The following is a 20,893-nucleotide window of genomic DNA, read 5'->3' on the forward strand; positions in this document are numbered from 1 at the left end:
TCCAGAGCCTCCGAAGGCATTGAGTGACAGAAGTGTGCTTCATGTCAGTCCAATTGCATTGAAATTGTGTTAGCTGCTCAAATGCTTTTAAGGTCTGTTTTGGATTTTGTATGTCAGAATTTGATGCTTTTGAACAAATAGCATTGCCCACTTTTGGTTTTTTGAGATTCCTGGAGAACTGGCTCTTGAGCAGTATGGAAAAGAAGCATGTGGGGAAGCAAAGGAGTCCTCGTACCATCTCGGTGTTGGTGGAAGTGCGGGCCTGCCACTGCGCGATGGGGGACTTTCCGCTCTGCGGCTGAGGAAGCACCCAGGACCTTCTCCAGCGAGGAGGGGTCGCAGTCCAGCGGGGGGGCACTCTCTGGAGCAGAGCAGCTGAGGTCCTCTGTGGGAGGTGGCAGGGGGGGTGGCGGGAGGTCTGCATGCGGAGCCAAGGACAAAGTGCCGTGGTCAGCTCTCGTCCTCCACAGGGGGCCCATGTGTGTGTCCACACTCACGGGACTGTGGAGCCCAGCCCGATGGGGAGGCTTTGCACCCGTTGCACTCACCTCCTTGCTGCTTCTCTCGACGGTAGTGGCTAGGCTTGGCCTTCCTCTTGCCTTTTGCTTTCTGCCCTGGCGGAAGAGCCACATCCCCTAGGCTGGGGTGGGGTTTACCTGCCAGGAAAAGCCCCACATTGGAGTTGGGGAACCAGGGTAGGCAGCTGGGTCTTGGTCCGCCCAACCCGCTCTCAGCTTTCACAAAGGCAAGTCACTGCGGGCTGATCCCAGCACAACCCACCATTGGCGGGCTCAGGAGAAGCATCGTGTCACTTGCAGCTCCTCAGTCCGTCACTGAGACCTGGGAGAGGCAGTTTGGCCCTTAGAATGAGGGGCAAACACACGGAAGCTGGGCAGTCGGCCACCAGGAGGCGGCAGCTGGGGAAAAGGGGAGAGGCCGAGGGCAGGGGACATGGGTTGCAGAGGAATCCCAGAGAACTGGGTCAGGACAGCCCTTGGGCCTGAGGTTCAGGCCCTTGCTCTGATCTCTGCATCACATTGTCTCTTTTAACGCTCAAAGCAATTAACTGCTCACACCTTACCAGACATCTGCTGGGCAATTAAGTCCATGTGTATTTTGCACTCCCGCAGGTGCAACATTTTTTTCTTTAGAAGGAAACCTGCCACACATTGGCAAGCTCTCTGCTGGCCTGAGAGCTCTTGGGCTCCTCACAGAGAGGCCATTTCCCTCCATCGCCCCATGTGCAAGGCTGCTCTGCTGCCCATTGGATGAGCGAGAGGGAAGAGGCACCCACCTATTCCTGGGGAGTCCACATCCTCTGCGCTGTGTGCTGGTGTCTGGCTCAGGTTGCGTCGATGGCCTGCCCTGGGAGCAATGCCCTCGGATCCCTCCTCAGGAACATTTAAATTTGGGTTGGACTGAGTCAAGGGAGGGCTTGAGGCTCTGGGCAATGGCCCGGGGCCATTGGGCAATCGCCTTGAAAGCAAGAAACAACACATTTACTGGAGAGGAGGACCCTGGCAGGCAGGCAGGCAGCAAAGGGAAGGCGAGGCGACTTTGAGAGGAGATGCTGGAGCAGCAGAGTTTCTAGTTGACCTTGGAGGTTTCTTCCAGCTCTGTGATGTATAGATACCTGCTCAACAACTTTCCTTCAATTTTCCTGTCAGTGCCGAGGGGTTCAGCTTTGGTACACATCTTTTTAGAAAAGGGGTCCGTATTGCAGAGCCGTAGCATGCCATAGCAAAATGGGTCAGTTCTGTCCCCGAACAATACAGATAGGCAGAAAGCTATGTGAGATTCTGGGAGCTGTGCGCCAAACCATCTGGGTACCAGACTGGGGAAGGCAGGTATAGGAGGGTGTGGGAATTCAGTTTTATTTCTTTGTTTCTTTTCCATGAAACATACACATTTTCCAAGTGGATAATGGCATTTATATCTATTCCTGTATCTATAACTAATCCACATCGGCATCATCAAGATAAATAAAACCATAAATTAAAGATAATGAAACAGACAAAATCCAAACTTGTGTGAGCGTACAAGCATTGCAGATGACATGACTTGGAAAGATCCAAAGCTTGCTGCAGTTCCTTACTTCCTGCCTAAATGCAGAAGACAAGGCTCTTCCCATTTAGATTACAGTTGAGAAAAGCCCCCATCTTTTGTGTCTACCCAAAATGTATGTGCAATGGCAGAGTAGGCCCTCTGAGGATGAACTTTTGGCTCAGGAAGGTTCACAGCGTAGAAATATTTCTTAGGGAATTCACAGAAAGTTACAGTTGGCTCATCCTTGGAGGTCATCTAGTCAACCCCCTGCTCAGTTAAGGAATTGAGCATCCTTGTTCAGCATCCTTGGCAGGTGGCCATCCACAGGACTGCTTAAATGGCGGAAGAAGCCTTCCAAAGATGTTTGTTTCAATTTTGAATAGTGACCTTAAGGAAGTTTCTCTTAATGTTTGGCCAAAATCTGCCCCCTCCAACATCCACCCATTGGCTCTAGTCCTGCCCTCTGGGGCCGCAAAGATCCATTCTGCTCTAGAATCAAGTGCACGGTCAAGGCAACAGGTCTAAATGGGGGTGGGGGGCACAGAATATAGGGCAATATTCTGTGCCTGGATCAAATACTTTGCAAGGATCAGCGGTTCATACCTGGGCAGGTGAGGAATCTCAAAGTGATGCAGCCTGGGGATGTCTTCAGAAGCTCTCATCTCCTCCCGGGGTGAGGGGGTCAGAGTGGCTGTGGACTGCTGCCCATAGGAGTTTGCAGGAGAGGAGGCTTCGCCACGGGGCGGGGGAGGAGGACATTCCTCTTCCTGGATGTTCTCCATCAAATAAGTCCTTTCTGGCAGAGGAGGGCACCACTCTTCCACCTCAGAACTACAAGCAGGGAGTGAGCTAAACATTTTGGTTGCAATACTCTTGAGCTCCCAGTTTGCACTCCTACCACGACCATCACTTACACACACAAGCACACCAAGGATACACTTGCTCCTTGAGATCCAGAGCGAGCCTCTCAACCAGCAGCATTGGACCTCTTGCAACCCAAAGACCAAACTCTGTTCTGGCACACCTCTTGGGGCGACATGGCAGTGGTGGGTGGGCTACCAAGGATACTTGACCTTAAAGCTCTTACTGCCAGTAACTAAGCCTTAGGAGAGGCAGTTCCATCACTAGGATAGAGAAAAAGTGCGTAAAAGGTTGGCAGTCACCACATTATCAGTGTTTGGAAGAAGAGGAAAGGTGCCAGAGAAGGGGTTGGCCTTCTGGGGAAAACCAAAGAGCTAGAATGGGACTCTGGACAGGCCAAAGCCTATTCTGCCCTAAACACAGAATAAGGATTTCTTGACATTTCACACCAACTTTGTTTACAGTTTCCATCTCCTAACTTGATGAAAAAAGGTTATTTGAAGCCATCAGAGACATCTAATTTGATCACATCTGTCCTGTTCAAACACAGGATGAATCTGGGGTCTCAACAGACTTCTGGATAGCTGGGATTAGTCCAAGCACTTGCAGGAGTAAGTCAGTGGTTTTTTAAAAAGTTGGATGCAGTTCCTTAACTGATGCTCAGAATGGCTGCTTGCCACTTTCAAAGAATCAGTTTCACTTGCAAATATCGAGTGGGGAGAGACAAATCCTGAACCCTTTTTAAACCCTGCTGTGGTGAGACTCAGATAACCCCTGGCTGTTGATGACGATGGCTCACAGAAATGGCCCCAGCGAGCATATGAGCTGAATCATTGCAAAGGCAGCCTGTGTGGATTGTGACGACCACGTCAGTGGGTATTGGTGAGATTTCATTATTTAACTGTATACTTATTCTTTTGAATACTGCCCACCCTTTCCATCCACCGGGGTCCACACCGTGGCTTTACAACCACACACACACACACAGGCCAAATCTTCATTATACAACAAAGAACAACAGCCACCAGTTGTACTTTCCAAGTGCTCTTCAATGCCACTGCCTTATCACCGAGCGCATTGCCAGGGTGTGCACTGAAAGAATGTGCAGGCCCAATAAGAGCTGAAGCCCAAATGCAGACTAATGTTGAACACATGATTTCCAGTCCGATTAGCAGGAGGAAATCCTGTACTGAATGGAAATGACATGGCCTGGCCTCCCTTTGGCACTTACCCAACTTCTAGCTCCTCTTCCTCCTCTTCTTCCTCCACATATTGGCTCAGTTCACTGGCAGAAGGAGGTGGAGGAAGCACTTCTGTCCAATTGAGGGATGGAGTCTTCACTGGCTTCCCCATGGATTTCTGTTTGCCGGGCTTAGCAACTACATCAAGAAACAGAGGTCAGGGAGAGGGACCATTCAATGGGGCAAATGAGTGATTCCCTGAGACTAGGTGCTACCCAACTGAAGAAGAACACTAGCCATGCAATACCAGCACAGAGGCTCAGAAGCAGCCCCACAAAAGTAATTTGGACCCTCATTCCAGCAAGAGCTTGCAGGACTGCAGCCTAAAATTCCACTTGTGAGTCTTGCACTGCTTGTCAGCATTATGTGCCAGTCTGCCTCTACCCTTCCTTCCAAGTATGAATGAACCTGACCTCCTGCTATGCATGGGGAAAATCAGGCCACTGTCCCATCAAAGCCTGAACCTTCCATACCAACCAGCCCTGACATGGCATGTTATTGATGATTTTGACTATGGCTCCTAGCATTCCTGACTAAAAGAATGACTATTCCTGGGGAGGATGGGAGTATTTACAAGTCACCGGGCTGGGCAAGGCTGTCCTATAAACTGACTGGCAGCATCCATAAATAATGCTGCATCAGCAAGCAGCCTTTTGAAATCAGACATTGTGAAGCATGCTGAAGTTCAACGACAGAGCTATGGCTCTTCCCCAGATGGTTGCTACTGCTCCCTTGCCTCTTGCTGTCATCTCCTTCTACGGTCAAATTTGGCTCCGCTGTCCTGCAAATGGGAAGGACTGGTGGCTCTAGGGTGCAGCAGCATACCCATTCTGATCTGTAATCTGAACTTTGAATAAGCAAGCCTGGTGCTGAACCCACAGTATTTTCAGCACCCTGGACAGCTCCTTCCAAGTTACGCCTGCAGCCCAGAGTGGCAGCTGGTGGCCCCACTCACCTAGGAGCCACCAGCCTCCACTGCCTCTTATGTGCTGTAGCCAGTGATGGCAGGATGTTGGGGTGCAAAAACTCAGGTCTCAGGGCCAATGTGGGGCTTCCAATAGGCCACAGCCAATTCTGAGACTTAGTTCCTTGCTGTAAGAGATTTAAGTTACAGTTTGCTGGGTTCTGCCCCCATCCCTTTGACTGTGGCCCCAGCAAGCATCTCCAAAATGGAACTCAACCATTGTGCTGAAGAAGATTCTGCATATCTAGACTCACTTTTCCAGATAAAATGAAGCTACTGTAGTTGGAGAATATCAACATTGAGAGAAGTTTAGCTAGCTTCTCGCACACTCAAGACCCCTACCGCTCTCCACCCTGCCCCGCTCAGGCTGGGCATACTGGATGCTGGAGATTCCAGACTGGGGAATCCACTGGTTCTCCTCTTCATCAGGTGAATGTAGATGCGCTGCCCCGTAGGGTACCACAGGAGTTGTGGCATAGGGGGTGGTGTGCTGTGAAAATGCTCCATTGAACGTTCTCATGTCATCACTGGCGGGGTCAATGGTGCTGTAGATGGGCCCATCAGACACCCCTGTCCCGAACTTTTCAGTCTGAGCAATGTAATTGGAAATCCCAGCATCTGCAAAAGAAGGGAACACCCTGTGATCTGGCTTAACCAGGCCTTCTGGCTGGGCTGCAGCAGATTCTGCATGGCACAGGAATTAAGCATCTTTGGGGCCTGGAGGGCTGCTTCTAATCCAGGCTTGCAACGAGGGGTTAACACCGGTCCTGTTGCTTAGCCTCCACTAACCTTGTCTGCATTCTTCTTCTGGGAGGTCACAACCTGGAAAATCTGCTTTGTTTGGCTCAGCAACTTCCTGTGCTCTCCCCCCAACCACCAGAGCATCTGCACATGGTTTCTGCTAGCTGAACTCCTTTTTCCTCACTAGGTCTACACTGGGCTTCCTTTTATGGGTTTGCTGAAACAGTGGCAGTCTTACCATTATAGTATCTCTCTGTGGCATTGTGGTTTCCTGTGCAGCAGCTCACTCCGGGCTCCTTGGTCTTCCCATTGCGCAGCAAATTTGGAGCTGGCCACGAGTCCGCCAGCCAGGGATAGCTGGAGGCACTAGTGGCCATGGCCAGCATGCCGGGCCGGCTGCAGGAGAGACAGAGAGTCACAACTCTTGGGGGGCTGATGCTAGGCCTGCCATCTTTCTGATTTACTTTTTAATCTGAACAGAATAATTGTATGAAGTTCAATCAATGTGCTGGTTAATTTGTGGGTTAAATGTCCATGTATCGCCACTGCTTAGAACAGGGGTGGGCTACCTATTGCAGGCCAAATTCCAATGCTGGAAGAGTCCCGGGGTGCACTTGATCTGTGGGTGGGGCAAAAGACACGGTGGGTGGCCCAAGTGGGACTTTTTCCAATTCTGAGCCTTCTCAGAAGTAAGCCAAACCAAGTCACTCAGCAGTCTTTTTGCACAGCATCCCAAATATTATTCCTCTAAATGTCTAGTGAGAATTAAGTAGGATTGAATCACTCCAAAGCACTTTTAGTTTCTGCATGAGTTTCTCATAACAGACACCTCTCTAAATGCACACATTTTTAAAATGCATGCTTGCCTATATACTTGCTTAAGCCGATCTATTTACTCCTTTTAAGGTATATTTTTCTCTAATATGTAGAGTTTTGGATGCACTTTACCCTAATACACAGATTTTTGCAGGCATTTCCTTTGTTTGGGAAACCCCATCACAAAATCCAGAGATGTGCAAATAGTGAACATTCTCATTCGCATATTGATTCGGCACCTGCAAATTAGAAATGTCTGTTGATTTGTTACATTTGTTGCAAGCCATCCAGAGACTTTTAGTAATGGGACAGCATAGAAAAACTTTAAATAAATAAATAAAATACATTTGCAGCCTGCTTTGTCCTCAGAAAAACCTTGAGGGGTAGGTTAGCTGGAGAGTCAGTGATGGAGTTTCGGACCCAGTCTAAGCACCACACCAGCCTGACTGAATTTCTCCCTCACCCCCTCTCTGCGCTCACCTGCCACTGCCACGTGCCGGCCCATCCGCGTGGGGGAAAGAAACTGGAAAGAAAGGAGACCACACTCAGTCGGGGACACTTCCCTGGAGAACAAGGTGAGGGCTAGGCAGGGGATGTTGGGCGAAAAAGCAATGCGATGGAGGGGGAGCAAGCCTTACCTGCTGGTGTGTACGCAAAGGAGGCTGCAAAGAGAAGCAAGCAAACAGTGAGGCAGCTCAGGCAAGTCATGGCTGTGGCTGGCAGAGGTGGGGAAGGAGTCTAAGGCTGCCTGGGGCAGGGAGAGGGCAGTTGCTTCTTGGCAGTGCATGCACTCTGCATGCAGGCTGGCATGTGCTCATGTCCCTGGCATCTCTGGGTGAAAGGAGCCGGCAAGAGAAACAGCTTTCCTTGTCTGAAACTGTCAACATTGGGGTACAATCTAGGGCTGAGGGCCGGGTGGAATGGCCAGCCGGGCACCTGGGACCCCAGGTGGACAAGAGGATTGACACCCTGGGGCTTGATGAAAGATCATCTGGCCAGGCATCAGGATGCAATGTGTGCTTGGAAAAGAACAGACTAGATCTCTCAGACTCACAGGACCAGAGGCAAAGGCCGGGGAGGGCAGTCCTGGCTCCAGCATCATGGCTGTGCCAGAGCCTGAGCCCCTTGGTTCAGTGGTCCTCGAGGCAGAAAGCCACTGCATATAACCATGCAGCCTGCGCGGCTCACAGAACCAAAGCCATCGTGCCCAAGGAGCCACACACCTGTGCTGTGTTGTTCATGTGGAAAGGACATCCTCAGAGAGGTGGAGGAGGAGAGCCAGAATCCCACTCAGTAGCCCCTCCCTTTAAGGCATTCCCCTCCAGAGTCTGGAAGGGTGACCTGACCATGGGCACATAAGGGCTTCAGCCAATTCTTGGGCCCCTGTGGGGCAGGTTGTTCATTGGGAGCATTCCTTTGTGAGTTGGGCCACCTCACTTCCTCCAAAGCACCCGGGATACTTTGAGCCAAGACCAAGAGAGGACCTGCGGTACAAGGCAGCATCCTATATCTTTGAGCAACCAGCCACATCGTCCTTCAAGAGAGCAAGAGCAGGGAAGTGGCAGGTGAGTCACCTCACCTGTGTAGTGACTCAGCTCCTTCCTCTTCTTCCGGCGACAGTAGATCCACACGCTGAAGCACATCAGGATGACCCAGCAGGCCCCCCCGATGCCCGCAATGAAGGCCGGCTGCTTCACCACGTCTGTGATCTGCTCGGCAAGGCTCACGCTGTCCCCACTGCTCACAGGTACTGTGTCTTGGTCTGGTGAAGGCTCTGCAGCAGTGGATAAGGCAAAACATCTGCCCTGAGAGGAGGCTAGTAGTGGGACCTACACTGGTTGTTCCTGAGATGGGAAGTCAGGAGGAAGCTGTCTTGACAATCGTGAAGAGTGAAACAAACTTCCCTGCAGATAGAAAGCTACTTGTAAAAGGGAGACCTTTAACCCTGACTAGCTAGCTTTCCATGAGGAGGGAGGGAAATATTTTTGTCAGGGGGAAGGTTCAGGCATATGTGCAGCCTGAACAGTATAGCCCGGCCACAGCTGGACCCCACCAACAAGTGTGAAAACCAAGCATGGTGGAAAAGAGCTTTGCACCTACCACACTTCAGAAGCAACTGTCCCTTCCATCATCCTGATCATGTGGTCAAGAGATGACAACTGCCCCATTTTGCACCTCTACCATTTTCTTGCAGTTGCCGCCTTTCTGCATGACCCCCTTTTGTGAATCCTCTCTCCAAACGCCCTTGAGGAATCCCCAGCCTGGCAAGGTCTCTATCACAGCTGTAATCCTTTTGAGTCCCAACTTCTTTGTGATATAAACTTAAAGGAAGTTTGATTGGGCTTCTGGTTTGCTAGTCCTGCTAGACAGGGGCCAGATCAGACCATGCACTGGCTTGAGCTAAGGATGGGAAAACACTCAGAAGCAATCCCAAATCCAAAATGGGAATCTTGAGCCTGGACTGCTGGTCCAAAGTCTGTATCTTTTACTTTAATGTTCATGAAATGCTTCATATCCTGCTGCTTCAAATCAGAGGCTGCAGTACAAAACTTGAAAGGAAGTAGGCCTATTGAATTCAAGGTGATTTACTTCCTTCCAAGTAAGTCTAGGTAGGATTGTGCTGGGAACTGTTCAAAGTAGCTGTCTGCATTGAGTATTTTGTGTGTTTGTGCATGTGAAAAACCTAAAACATCTAAAACTGATTGAATGGCAGGTAAAGCTGCTAAAACCACAGGGTATTATTTATTTATTTTATTTATTTATTTAGTAAACTTCTATGCCGCCCCATTCGCCGAAGCCGCGGGGCGGCTCACAGACATAAATAAACTTCACTAAAATAATATACCTGGGTAACCTGGCCAGAGACGCTCCAAAAACAGGGTGATTTTCAAAAGGTAGTGGAATGCCATTGGTGGGGGAAGCAAAATGCAATCGGTCGACAAGGAAAATCAGTCTCCCAGGCAGGGAGTTCTAGAGATTGGGCACCACGTTCAGGAAGGTGCACACTCACTTCTACATTGGACATCACTGAGAAGCGGGTGGGACAAGCACGACAGTGTCATGGGTCAGGGCCCCAAGCCCTCCTGAAGGATGATCCTTGCCCTCATCCTTGGACAAAGTGGTCCCTGTATTAATAGTTCAGGGAGAAGATGCTGGTACAGAAAGGAGTCATGACTCGTGGTTCTGTCCGTCATAGAATCTTCTACCAGCCCCGGACCTCATTCCCCAGGAAGATCCAGGGCTCTCTCCTCTTGTGTTGTTGCTGTCCCTGGACTCTGGGGATCCCACCCATGAAGAGTCTAGCATGCTGCCGCCACCACGTCAATGCAGCCTGAGGCTGCTAAGACAGAGCTCTCCAAGGTGCTGTCCTGTCCAGTTCCTGCCTCACTGAGAAAGCTGCCTTGCCCCACCTGGTTAAAAACGTGTTCCATAGTGGGACCTTGTAACCCAGACCTCACCAGCATCCAGCCACATTATGTGGACATCGTCCTCATCGCAAAGACAAAACAGAACAGAGGGCTTGCCAGCTGTCCTCAGTGAATGGGCAGACCATATGGGGGAAACCCGTCTTACTCCTTTCTCCTTGCAGCCCTGGGTACTCACTGATCTGTATGATGACTGGGGTGCTCCTCACGCCAATGCCTGCACTCGTGGCTGCTGCTACCTCTGTGCGGTAGACCATGCCTGGCACCAAGCCCAGCAGGACTGTTGAATGCACTGTGCCATCCACCGTCTTGTTGATGTGGTAACGAGACTCATTTCCCAGGCACCAAACCTGCCACAAGAAGGGAAGAAAGCAGTGACCCAGTGGTTGAAGCAGCACACTCAGGCAAAGAAGCGATCTCTCCTTTGCCGTCCCTTGCTACAGCTGGACCACAAGGCCTTCAGACCGTCATGCTCTCATGCATACTGAGAGAATCCACTTTACCCGGTAATCCTGGATGATCCCGTTTTGCTCTCCAGGTGGAGGAGGCTCCCAGGATACGCTGATACTGGTACTGTTTCTGGCCCCCACGGTGACTACGGTAACTGCTTGAGGAGGAGCACTGGGAGCTGGTTAAGAGGGAAGGAAAAGAACTCATTGTGTCATCTCGGTCAACAAAGACACAGACTAATGTGGCATATGGGGATTTCCATCCTGAACTTTGGAAGCCAGAAAGCAGCAAGAGGACATGCTGAGTCATAGGAAAGGCAATGCTGAGTCAACCTTCAGATGGGTTTGAAACTAGTTTAACCACCATGACTTCCTTTACAGAACCCCGGGAATGGTGGGTTTGTGAAGGCAAAGAGATGTACCTTGACACACGACCAAACTAGGCAGTATTTTAAGTGCTTGGATAACTAGATGTGTGTGCTTAAATAGAAAATTAACAGTAGCTCTCTCTGGGTGTGCACTGTGTGTGTGTGTGTGTGTGTGTGTGTGTGCACGTGCACATGTGTGCTTGAAGCACCAGCAAAGGGGGAAGAGGAGTTTAACCTGGGGTCCCCTAACTTTTTGGATTGGTTGGCACATGGGAATTTTGCAGGTGTCTTGTAGATGCTCCCTCAAAATGGCTCCCGAAGTAGGGGGCTTGTCCAGCCATAAAATGGCAGCCACTGGGGGCAAGGAATGCCCTGAATACAGATCTTTCAGAAAGAAAACAGGTGAAACAGGAAAAAAATGCCCAAGGATTTAATTACAAGGCAGAAGTAGGTTCTTATATCTAATACCCCCCTTTTTTAGCCCAATTAAAGAAGGTGCTGGACAGTGGGCTGCTGAGGTATGGAAGACTCTCAGTTCATGTTTAGTTCCTGTAAAAGAACTGGACACCACATTCAAGCAATCAGGTGGTGCTCAAGCTTGGTAGTTGCCACTGGAGGTTTCCATGGACAGATTGGTATCCTCACTGGAGAAAGTTTAAAGCTTTCCGTTTGACTGCTCTTATGGATCTTCCCAGAGCCATGCCCCCGGGGCTGCTATTTCAATTGGGAAGCAAGCCTTCATCATGCCACTGGCCAGGGCTTGACACTCCAACTTCAGAGGATCCCACCTCCTTCCTCTGAGGAGGCTCCAAGACCTAACATTTCAGGGACACAATTCAGCCATGGAAAAGCAATCGGGTTCCACCTCCTCAGGACCCAATTCACAAAAAAAAAAAAGACTCCAAAAGTCACCTTTTCTCCATCTAGAGGAGGACTGCCATCCTTAGACTTGTTGCATTTGATACTGTTAAACCAAGGTCCCTTTAGATATTTGGAGCTGTCCATGGTGGAGATCTCTTTCCATCTTGTTTCCTGAGAAATTTGACCCAACCTCCGGTTCAAGTTCTCGTACAATGCAAGCCACACCATTATCAGAACCCCTGACCTGAAATGGTGCACACTGACAGGCCATGCAATTAACATTGTATCTACTTTTCCCAGGGAACTGCAGCTTGCAGTTTCCTTGACTAGGAGGTTGGATTGCAGGGCCACCAGCTTCCTTCTCCTCTCACACATACCTTCCTCCGGTGTCCGCACCAGCAGCACCTCACTGTCCATGCCCTGGAACTCATCAAAATATGGGCGGATTTTGACCTCATACTCTTGGCCTTTGTGCAGCTCAACTAGTACAGTGCTCCGATCAGCAGGTGACTTCACATCTTGCACTAGCCAGGCACTATTCCTGGGCCGGTACATCACTCTGTAGCCTTGGATGAACTGAGCTTGGCGGTCCACCTGAATGAGAAGAAGATCTAGCATTAATTCTCTGGGTACGATACCTGGGAATGGATCTGACTATCTGCCTGTCTAACTCTGGTCCCTGCATTACAACCTGATCTCTATCAATGGGGGTCAGTTATACCAAGAAGAAATGTGAAACAGTTGCTTTCAGCTGCAAATACATGGGAGGACCCAGCATTTTCTTGCTCTGATGTTCATTTCTGTGCACCATTAATAACAGCGATAACAACAACTACTACTACAATTCAGAGCTGCAATTGTGACTTTGGAGCTGCAAAACTGGTGAAGACCAGCACTGCCACCGAGTCCAATATATCTAAGAATATAGGAAAACTTTTTGATCAGAGCAAGGGCCTTGGTAGTCTAGCATTCTTTTTCCTGTGGTGTGCAGCCACATGTCTCTTTGAAATGATGAGCCAGATGAGCCACCTCCTGCTGCTGTTCCCCAGGGACCAGTACTCAGAGGAATCCTTCCACTTTTCTGAAGGTGTCATATAGCCTCTGTGGCAGCTGGCAACTCATAGTTTATCCTTCATGAACAGTCTAATCCCACACTGAAACTGCCTAAAAGGGAGGTGTTGACCCTTAGGCCAATGGGCCCAGTCTGGCCTGCTTGTGCCTCCTAATCTGGTCCTCTGGCCTTCTCCTGCCTGTGGCCCTGCACTCTTCCTGACTCCCGATATTTCCTTGGTTTCTCAGGTTTTGTGTGTTCAAAATGCTAAAAAGGTCTCCCCAGGGTTTACTTCCTGGCAGTAGGAGCAGTAGAATCTGCTCAGAAATTGCACTTGGCCCTCAGGCTGAAAGAGGTTGCACAGCCTGGTCCGACCCATTTTGGATGCACACACCCTGTCGGTGCAAAGCAGTTTGTCGGTGAGCCTGTTGGTACTCACGGTCCAGGTCACTTGGATGGTGGTGGAGGTGAGAACCACTGGATCCTGGAGCTGGACCACAACTTCTCCAAGTTCTTTCTGCACCTGCCGGTGGTCCACCCCTTGCCTGGTAGGACTCACATCTGCCAAACCATAGAAAAGATGAGAGATGAACAGAACTACGTCATTTGCACAGAGGGCTAAAGTAACACCCAAACTCTTGCGCTTTGTACAGGAAGCTCCTGCTAAGCCCACTTCCACATCTGTTTTTTGTTTTGTTTTTTTCCTCCAGCAACTGCATTCAAATGGCTTGGGAAGTGCATGTGATTCATAAGTCACAGACTGGCCAGCCTTGCTTCCTGATAGCAATGTATGCAGAACCTGTCACACACACACACACACACACACACACACACACACACACACACTGCAACCATGTAAATTGTGCTAAATTAAATAAATGAATATATATGTACTTAACATCTGCCAATTGCAGGTTACTAGCATATAGGAGCTTTGCAAGTGATAGGACAATCTGGAATGGAAAAAAAGAATACTCATGGAAAGGGTGGGTGAAGGGCCTCTTCTCTCTTGCTATTCCTCCACTATAAGCCATAAAAAGGATTGTCTAGGCACGGTTACCCAGGTTTGTGTATAGGTTGAAAGGAAATTCAGTTTGCAAAATGTCCCATTTATAGCCCTGAATGTGAACACAAATGGGAGCACATGTTTTCAGAAAATGTTCACAAATTTGCATTGCATTCAATTGCATTCTTTTAAAAACACCCAGGCTTGAAAATTTCTTCGTTTTTATTTTATTTAAAAATTTTATATGCTGTCCCAATACTAAAATCTCTGAATGGCTTACAAAAAACAGAAAACAAAAAATGCCCAGTTCTTGGACAAGGTGAACTTTTCCCATTGAAAGGAACTGAAAAAAGGTTACAAACGAGAAAAGGAACAAGTTGAACCAAACTTTGCAGTAAAGTTCTGATCATTTCAGCTAGCTCAAGAAGCCATGGTTCCCTTGTAGTTTTTTGTATGTGACAGGTAGTTTGGCCCTCAGCTTTCCCTTCATACAGGGGACCTTAAGGGATCCAAACCTCCTTTTTGAAGTGGGGGAAAGGCTAAACTCTTCAGGATGCTGAATCCAAATTCTTCAAGTAGCAAACTTCGTAGTACAGACATATAACTGCAGAATATGACATATAGCTCTGGACACTTCCCAAAGGCAGCCTCTAAAGCAGCCATCCTCAGGCTGGGGTCCTCCACACGTCATGGACCGCAACTGCCAGACTGCCGAGGAAGCTGTGCTAACACATCTGTGAGGCACCAGGCTGGCTGGGGAATCTTGAGCGTTTTAGCTCAACACAGCTGGATGGTACCAGGTTGGGGAAAGCTGTTCTAAAAGCGTTTCCCTGTGTAAAATATCCCAGGATGTGCAGAGCACTGAGGACCAAAGAGGGCAAAGTATTACCCATAGTTTGGGCAGACCTGCTCTCTTCTCTAGGAAGGCACATAGAGTCAAGACTGGGAGTACGGTAGGACAGAACCCTCCCACTCTACCGACGCTTGCATTTGGATGGCTCTTTAGGCCTCTCAAAAACAGCCTTGTCGGACAGGTGATACTCGCATCCCTTTTTACGGATTGCTGTGTGCACAGGAAGGAAAGAGAAAGCGAGAGACCGGGAAGCTCTGTTAGAGGAGCCCAGTGCACCGGGTGCCTTGCCCACCCGGCGCTGGTCTCTTCCCCGCTCTCTCCCCATGGCGCCACGACAGCGGAAGGGCAGCTGTGCCAGACTGAAGCGCTGCAGCCCCTCCTCACACGCTGGTCCAGCACGATGGCACGGGGCACTCACCTTGCGTGCGAACAGGCTCCGAGACGGGGCTCGGGTCGCTCAGGCCATAGCCGTTGACGGCCCGTATGAGGAAGAGGTAAATGGTGTTGGGGTTCAGACCACTGACCGTGTGCTTCTCGAGCTTCACGTTGCTGGCCACGGTCTGCCAGGTGCTGCCCGAAGACTGGCTGCAAGGGGACAGGGAAGGAAACGAAGGGAGGGTCAGGCACAGCCGTCTCCTTTGGCTCCCACGGACTGGCTGCAACAGGACTGCACCTGCTGGCGCTACCGAGGATGCATCCGTCAAGAGACCAGCTTGATCTCCTTCCCCTGCTGAGATCAAATTTACCATCAGTTTGATCTGCCTGAGCTACTGAGATTAAATCTTTGGTCTGGATACTTCAGCTGGTCCAGAATAGAGCTGCCAAGTTGTAAACAGGGCCTGGCAGGTTTGAACATAGAACGCTGGTCCATTTCCACCTACACTGGCTTCCAGTTGAAGCCTGGGCCCAATTTAAGATGCTGGTGATGACCTATACAGCCCTAAATGGCTTAGGGGCTGGTTACCTGAAGGAGCGTCTCCTTCCATATGTGCCTGCCTGCCCCTTAAGGTCTGGGGCAGAGGCCATTCTCTGGGAGCCCTCCCTGAAGGGGATTAGGAGGGTGACTACCTGGAGAAGGGCCTTCTCTGTGGTGGTGTCCCGATTGTGGAATTCGCTCCCCACAGAGGCCCGCCTGGTGCCATCACTTTATTCTTTTTGGTGCCAGGCCAAAACCTTTTTATTTTCCCAGTGTTTTAAGATCTGAGTGTTTTAATTGGGAGGTTTTTTATTGCTAATTTTAGGATGCTGTGTTTTAATCAATTTTTTCTCTCTCTTTTTTAATATTTTGTATTGTTAAACCGTCCCGAGACTTCGGTAATGGGACAGTCCACAAAAGTTTTAAATAAATAAATAAAGACATAACGACATACAATCTATCCAAGGATCTGCTTGATCTACTGGTCTGTTCACCCTACTAAGGCAGAATCTATCAATTCTCCATGCTCCATCTGCTCATCTATTTGACCCACTGTCTACATCATCCACTGAGATCAAATCTGCTAAGAGATCCACTTGATTTCCTTGGAGCAGATCTTCTTGAACTAGTACGTAACTGCAAGAGAGGTAGATCTACTTGGTTTACTAAGGTACAACCAGGATATAGTAGCCCAGCTGGATACAATACAATACTGCGATACAGTAGGTCTACTTAATGCAATGGAGCGGGAAAGCCAGCGAAGGGAGGGGGCGTATTCAAGAGCCTCCCTTTGCCTCACAGGGGCTGGGAAAGGCATTCCATTCCTAAGTGTAGGCCAGGGTCTCCCAGCCATTTGGCATCAGCAGGCAGCATCCTGACAGAAGATGACCCTTGTGGCTTTTATGAAAAATAGAGGATGTGTTAAAATGAGGCTGGTGGCAGCACTGGGCATGGTTAGGAAGCTGCCAGGACTCTGGAGGGGCTGCCGGTCCTGATAATGGGCCCTTCTGTGCGACTGTTTCTCTGGCTGCAGAGTTATGAGCCACCCACCCTTTTACATTTCCCACAGTTCCCTGGGGAGACTTGCTTAAAGGGCAATTCTGGGACATTGGAAGTCCTGATCAGCTCACAGCTGCTTGCCTCAGGTTGTGGTTATACTGTCTGCCAGCACCACCAAACCTGCCAGGGCTCAGTGCTGGAGAGGGGCAGCAGATGCAGCTTTGCTACTGAGGTCATTACACCCAGGTGCTGGGTTAAGAAAACAGCTTCTGGGAATGTGCAAAGTGAGTTTCTGTCACTGCTGAGCAGCTCTTCACTGAGCAGCTCCTCACTGACACATTCGGAATTGAGAGGACACAGGTCAGAAAATGCAGCCTCCAAGCTCTTGCAAATCCTTGAGATCGGGACACTGAATTGTAAGATGAACAAAAGGTACAGGAAATGCTTAGAGAATGCAGGCTCCAGAATTCAATGGGGCCCCACCTATGGGTCTTCAGCTCAGCTTTGGAGGTAAACTGAAAGCTGGAGATTCAGTCAGGTCTGTTCATTCCCAAATGTCCCCTCTGAACCTCCTGAAGCTCTTCCAGAACGTTTCCTGTGGTTTGTAAGTGGGGCTGGTTGGATGTCAATGGAATGGCGTGATCTGTCTCTCATTGCAGGCCTAGGTTTGGGGCTGGAAAGAGCCAGGGCCAGCTAATACAGTCTCAATAAAGTCTATTGCAGTCCTCTCCAGCCTGGTGTTCTCTGGCTATGTTGGACTACAGCTCCCATCATCCCACAGTGAGCAATGCTATGCTAGAAACTAGCAGATTGGGCAAGACTGATCCACAGGGATATTCAAATTGAAAAGACAGGGACTAAATGCATGGACACACAAGGGCTCATTAAAGGCAGCTTACAACAGATGCCCTGCTGCTCTTTAATGCTGCAGCGCCAGGTTCCTGCATGCACAGATACACGCGCATGTGCAAGCACACAGTCGGCATGTCTGGTGATTTACTGTGGAGCCCGGCTGCTTCCATGTTTGCAGAATTTCTCATTGCTCGCTGAATCACTTGGCCACCTGCGCTCACCCCACAAAGCTCCTCTAACTTGGGAGCAGATGGTACTCCAAGGTAAGTTTGGCTGGAGATGGCCAGCTGCGTGCAAATACGAGTGTTTGCCTTTGTGCCAGTGGCACCCTTAGCAACTCGGCCATGGCCAGGAAGAATCCAGGCAGAGGGTGTCCGGTGGTGCGCCGGAGACACACAGCACAAACAGAAGCTTAGCGTGGGTTCGGTGGGGGCGGTCTGCTGCCCAGGACTGTGCTGACAGCAAAACATTTACACAGCTGTGGGGAGCTCCTCCCTTGACCTCTAAAAGCCCAGCTCTAGACAGACGTGGCCAAGCTAATTAATCATAAAACCGGTTCACATCTTTAAACGCCAAGGCCTTCCTTGCTCAAGCGAGATACAAAAGTTGCCATTCTCAGGTAACAGAGCGGAGACATGTGCCCTGCGCTCTCTGGGTCATTTCCAGGCCAGTGGGTTTCTCTGAGAGAAAGAAGTTAGTCCTCTTACTGTTTCTGTGACTCCAGGAGGAAAGATGTATGTGACCCTCCCAGGAAGACAGTGCTATGCAGTGTGATAGACTCTCTTTGCCCTCCAAGTTCTGATTCAAGCATCACGAGGTGCTCTTCATGGGAGTTATTATCCCAGCAAAACAGACTGGGCAGAGAGGCCATGATTCCACATGCCTGAAGCAGGTGACTCTGTTGTATGCAAAGTTTCTTCTCTGCTCCAATCTTCTTCCAAGTTGCCCACAACAAACACATGATTTTATGCTACTAACCATAGAAACATAGGAACAGAGTGAGTCAGAAGGGATCTCCTGGGCCATCTAGTCTGATCCCCGGCTCCAGCCGGCTCCACTCATGACTTGCCTACCATGTGCATGTCCAGCCTATCCTTGAACACCCTCACCACTGGGGCTTCAACCATCTCCCATGGAAGCCCATTCCATACCCTTGGGGTCCTAACTGACAGGAAGAACTTCCTGATATCCAAATTCTGTTGGCCTTGAGCTTGGCTTTGTTGGAGGGGAGAACAGGTCTCTACCCACCTTCGTGTGACACCCTTTCACTTTGCTATATGTTGCCAACAGATCCCCTCGGATTCTCCTCTTCTCCAGGCTGAAAAGAGGTCCTGCACTGCACTGACTCTAACCTGGTTATATCCTTCCTGTAATGTGGAGCCCAGAACTGAACAATTCCAGTAAAGCAAATTGTTACTTCTTTAGAAAAGATGCTGGTACCATATAAGGTGGGAATGCAGCGCTCCAGCCCACGGACAATCTCTGGTCAGCAGCTTTTCTCTCCAGGTGCCCAGCACCAGCAAGGGAAGTCCCATTCCTATCTTCAGTTGGTGATCAGAGAGAAGAGCAATCCCCCTTTCTCTGTGCTTTTCCAGTTTCCCACTGGAGAAAGGGACTCCAACAGTGCCATGGGGCAGGGCATCAGGAAGCGGGACAGGGATCTACTGCCTGGCATCTTCTACTCTTCCAGGGGTGTCTTGAGAGCCAACCCAACCGTTGGGACCATGACAGTTCCCCATCCCTGCTATAAGGACTGTTGCGGCCTGTCACTCCAGGCAAGAGATTCCCTCCAATGGTAACCATGGCCTATTCTTCTGATGCTACAGCCCAAAGATGCACAAGTACCCTTGAAGTCAATGCTTTTGACATTGCTTCTCTCTCTTTCTGAATCTGCCTTGCAATATCACATTCTCTTCCCTTCTTTCTGGCACTCCTCACTTTCTTTTCTCTTCTAGTGGCTACTGAGAGATAGGCAGATCTTGCTCAGCAGTGGTCTGAATTGATTGCTTACAGGGGGCATTTTAAACTAGGCTGAAGGAGTCAAGGAGCCCAAGAGCTCCAGCTTGTCCACCCCTGAACTATGCTGTTCACTCAGACTCCCTTTAAGTTTTGTACACAAGCATTTCCCAGTAACCTAAGAAGTACCTGAATGCTTCAATGATGTACGAACTGACAGGAGCACCCCCACTCATGGGATTTGGCTTCCAGATCAAAGCCACACTGTTCTTGGTGACATCCGTGACCAGAGGTGCAGAAGGTGATCCTGGGAGAAGGCTTGGCTCAGGAGGCTGCGTCTGGAGATCAGCCCCATTCTCTGGAAAAAAATGTGGGACAAGAACATGAGAAGGACTGTAAGCCTTGAGGGACGGATGGTCAAATCTACTACTGAAGACCTTTAACTCAGAAGAAGGCCAATGGCATAGCTTTTATTCTTTGACCAACCTCTCTGTGGTCCACCAATATGTTTTCCACTGAGAAAATGAGGATGCATTCTCAGGAAAATTAGTTATAACCTATCATTGTTATTAGTGGCCCTGAGTATGCATCCTTCCTGAAAATGTTAATATCAGAGTGGTTCATTCTACACTTACAGTGAACCACATTTCAGGAGCTCTTTTTGACACTCCGCACAAACACTTTTGATTTGAAGGCCAACTATGAGATGGAGCGAGCCCTTAGGGAAGCTGCAGCTTTGCATTTACCAGAGCTCAGCAGGGCTGTCCAGGATATGGCATTTTGCAGAGTCCCCATTCACAGTGTCAACATATGCTGGGGATGACTTGATGGCATGCAACATCAACGAACAAGGTGTTGTCAGCTGCAAACCTTGCGATCTCCTAGGTGTGCCATCAGAAATTGGCATCAAGTAGACTCCAGTTGACATTCTGCCTACTTCTGCTCTACATCCATGGCAATGTAAACAGAGCTGGATAGGCTGACCTCCAGAAAATTTGGTTATTAGTTTTCAGAAAATTCACATCTAGCCCTAATTCCTTCTCCAACACACCCACCCGCACTTTTGTATTCCAACATGGAAATAGCCTTCCTCAACCTGGCACCTTTGGGATGAGTCAGACTACAATTTCCATCATCCTCAGACAACATGGCTGCTGCCAGTGCTGGCCAAAACGATGAGCTGACCTGGAGGGCACCACGTTGAGGAAGATAGAACCTGCGTGTCTGGGTTCAGCCACACAGGTTCATTGGTCCATTGACTGCCATCTCTCACCATAACCTACCCCACAGGGGTGTAATTAAAGATGAAAGGAAGGATGTATGGAAGGAAGAATGGAGAGAAGGATAAGAGGCCCTTGGAGGAAGGAAAGGGAAGAAGGGTGGTTTGATTTTTACAAGCACCACTACCACCAGGGCTTTTTCCTTTAAATCCCTGCTTGTCTTCTCATTGGTAAGAGAAGGCTTAGCTCTTCAGGAAATGCTTCATTC

The 20,893-nt window shown here is 49.5% G+C and overlaps 1 protein-coding gene across 2 annotated transcripts in view; it reads right to left on the reverse strand.

Moving 5' to 3' along the window:
- Positions 1-20,893, reverse strand: part of ROBO3 (roundabout guidance receptor 3) — a 167,914-nt gene that overhangs the window by 2,598 nt on the left and 144,423 nt on the right. The window contains exons 12-27 of one of the 2 annotated variants that reach the window (XM_044437609.1): positions 19,595-19,763; positions 15,101-15,267; positions 13,263-13,384; positions 12,150-12,366; positions 10,598-10,722; positions 10,273-10,444; positions 8,249-8,443; positions 7,308-7,331; positions 7,150-7,192; positions 6,092-6,249; positions 5,455-5,730; positions 4,139-4,286; positions 2,650-2,877; positions 1,295-1,476; positions 549-656; positions 236-418 (exon numbers count right to left, since the gene is read on the reverse strand). In XM_044437609.1, the coding sequence (XP_044293544.1) occupies positions 236-418; positions 549-656; positions 1,295-1,476; positions 2,650-2,877; positions 4,139-4,286; positions 5,455-5,730; positions 6,092-6,249; positions 7,150-7,192; positions 7,308-7,331; positions 8,249-8,443; positions 10,273-10,444; positions 10,598-10,722; positions 12,150-12,366; positions 13,263-13,384; positions 15,101-15,267; positions 19,595-19,763 (2,517 nt within the window). Of the gene's footprint in view, positions 1-235; positions 419-548; positions 657-1,294; positions 1,477-2,649; positions 2,878-4,138; positions 4,287-5,454; positions 5,731-6,091; positions 6,250-7,149; positions 7,193-7,307; positions 7,332-8,248; positions 8,444-10,272; positions 10,445-10,597; positions 10,723-12,149; positions 12,367-13,262; positions 13,385-15,100; positions 15,268-19,594; positions 19,764-20,893 lie in introns of those variants that run through there. The other variant, XM_044437608.1, reaches the window with a different exon arrangement.

The sequence above is a fragment of the Varanus komodoensis genome, unplaced genomic scaffold (genome assembly GCF_004798865.1).
Source record: "Varanus komodoensis strain SLA01 unplaced genomic scaffold, ASM479886v1 scaffold30, whole genome shotgun sequence".
NCBI classification, from domain to species: domain Eukaryota; kingdom Metazoa; phylum Chordata; class Lepidosauria; order Squamata; family Varanidae; genus Varanus; species Varanus komodoensis.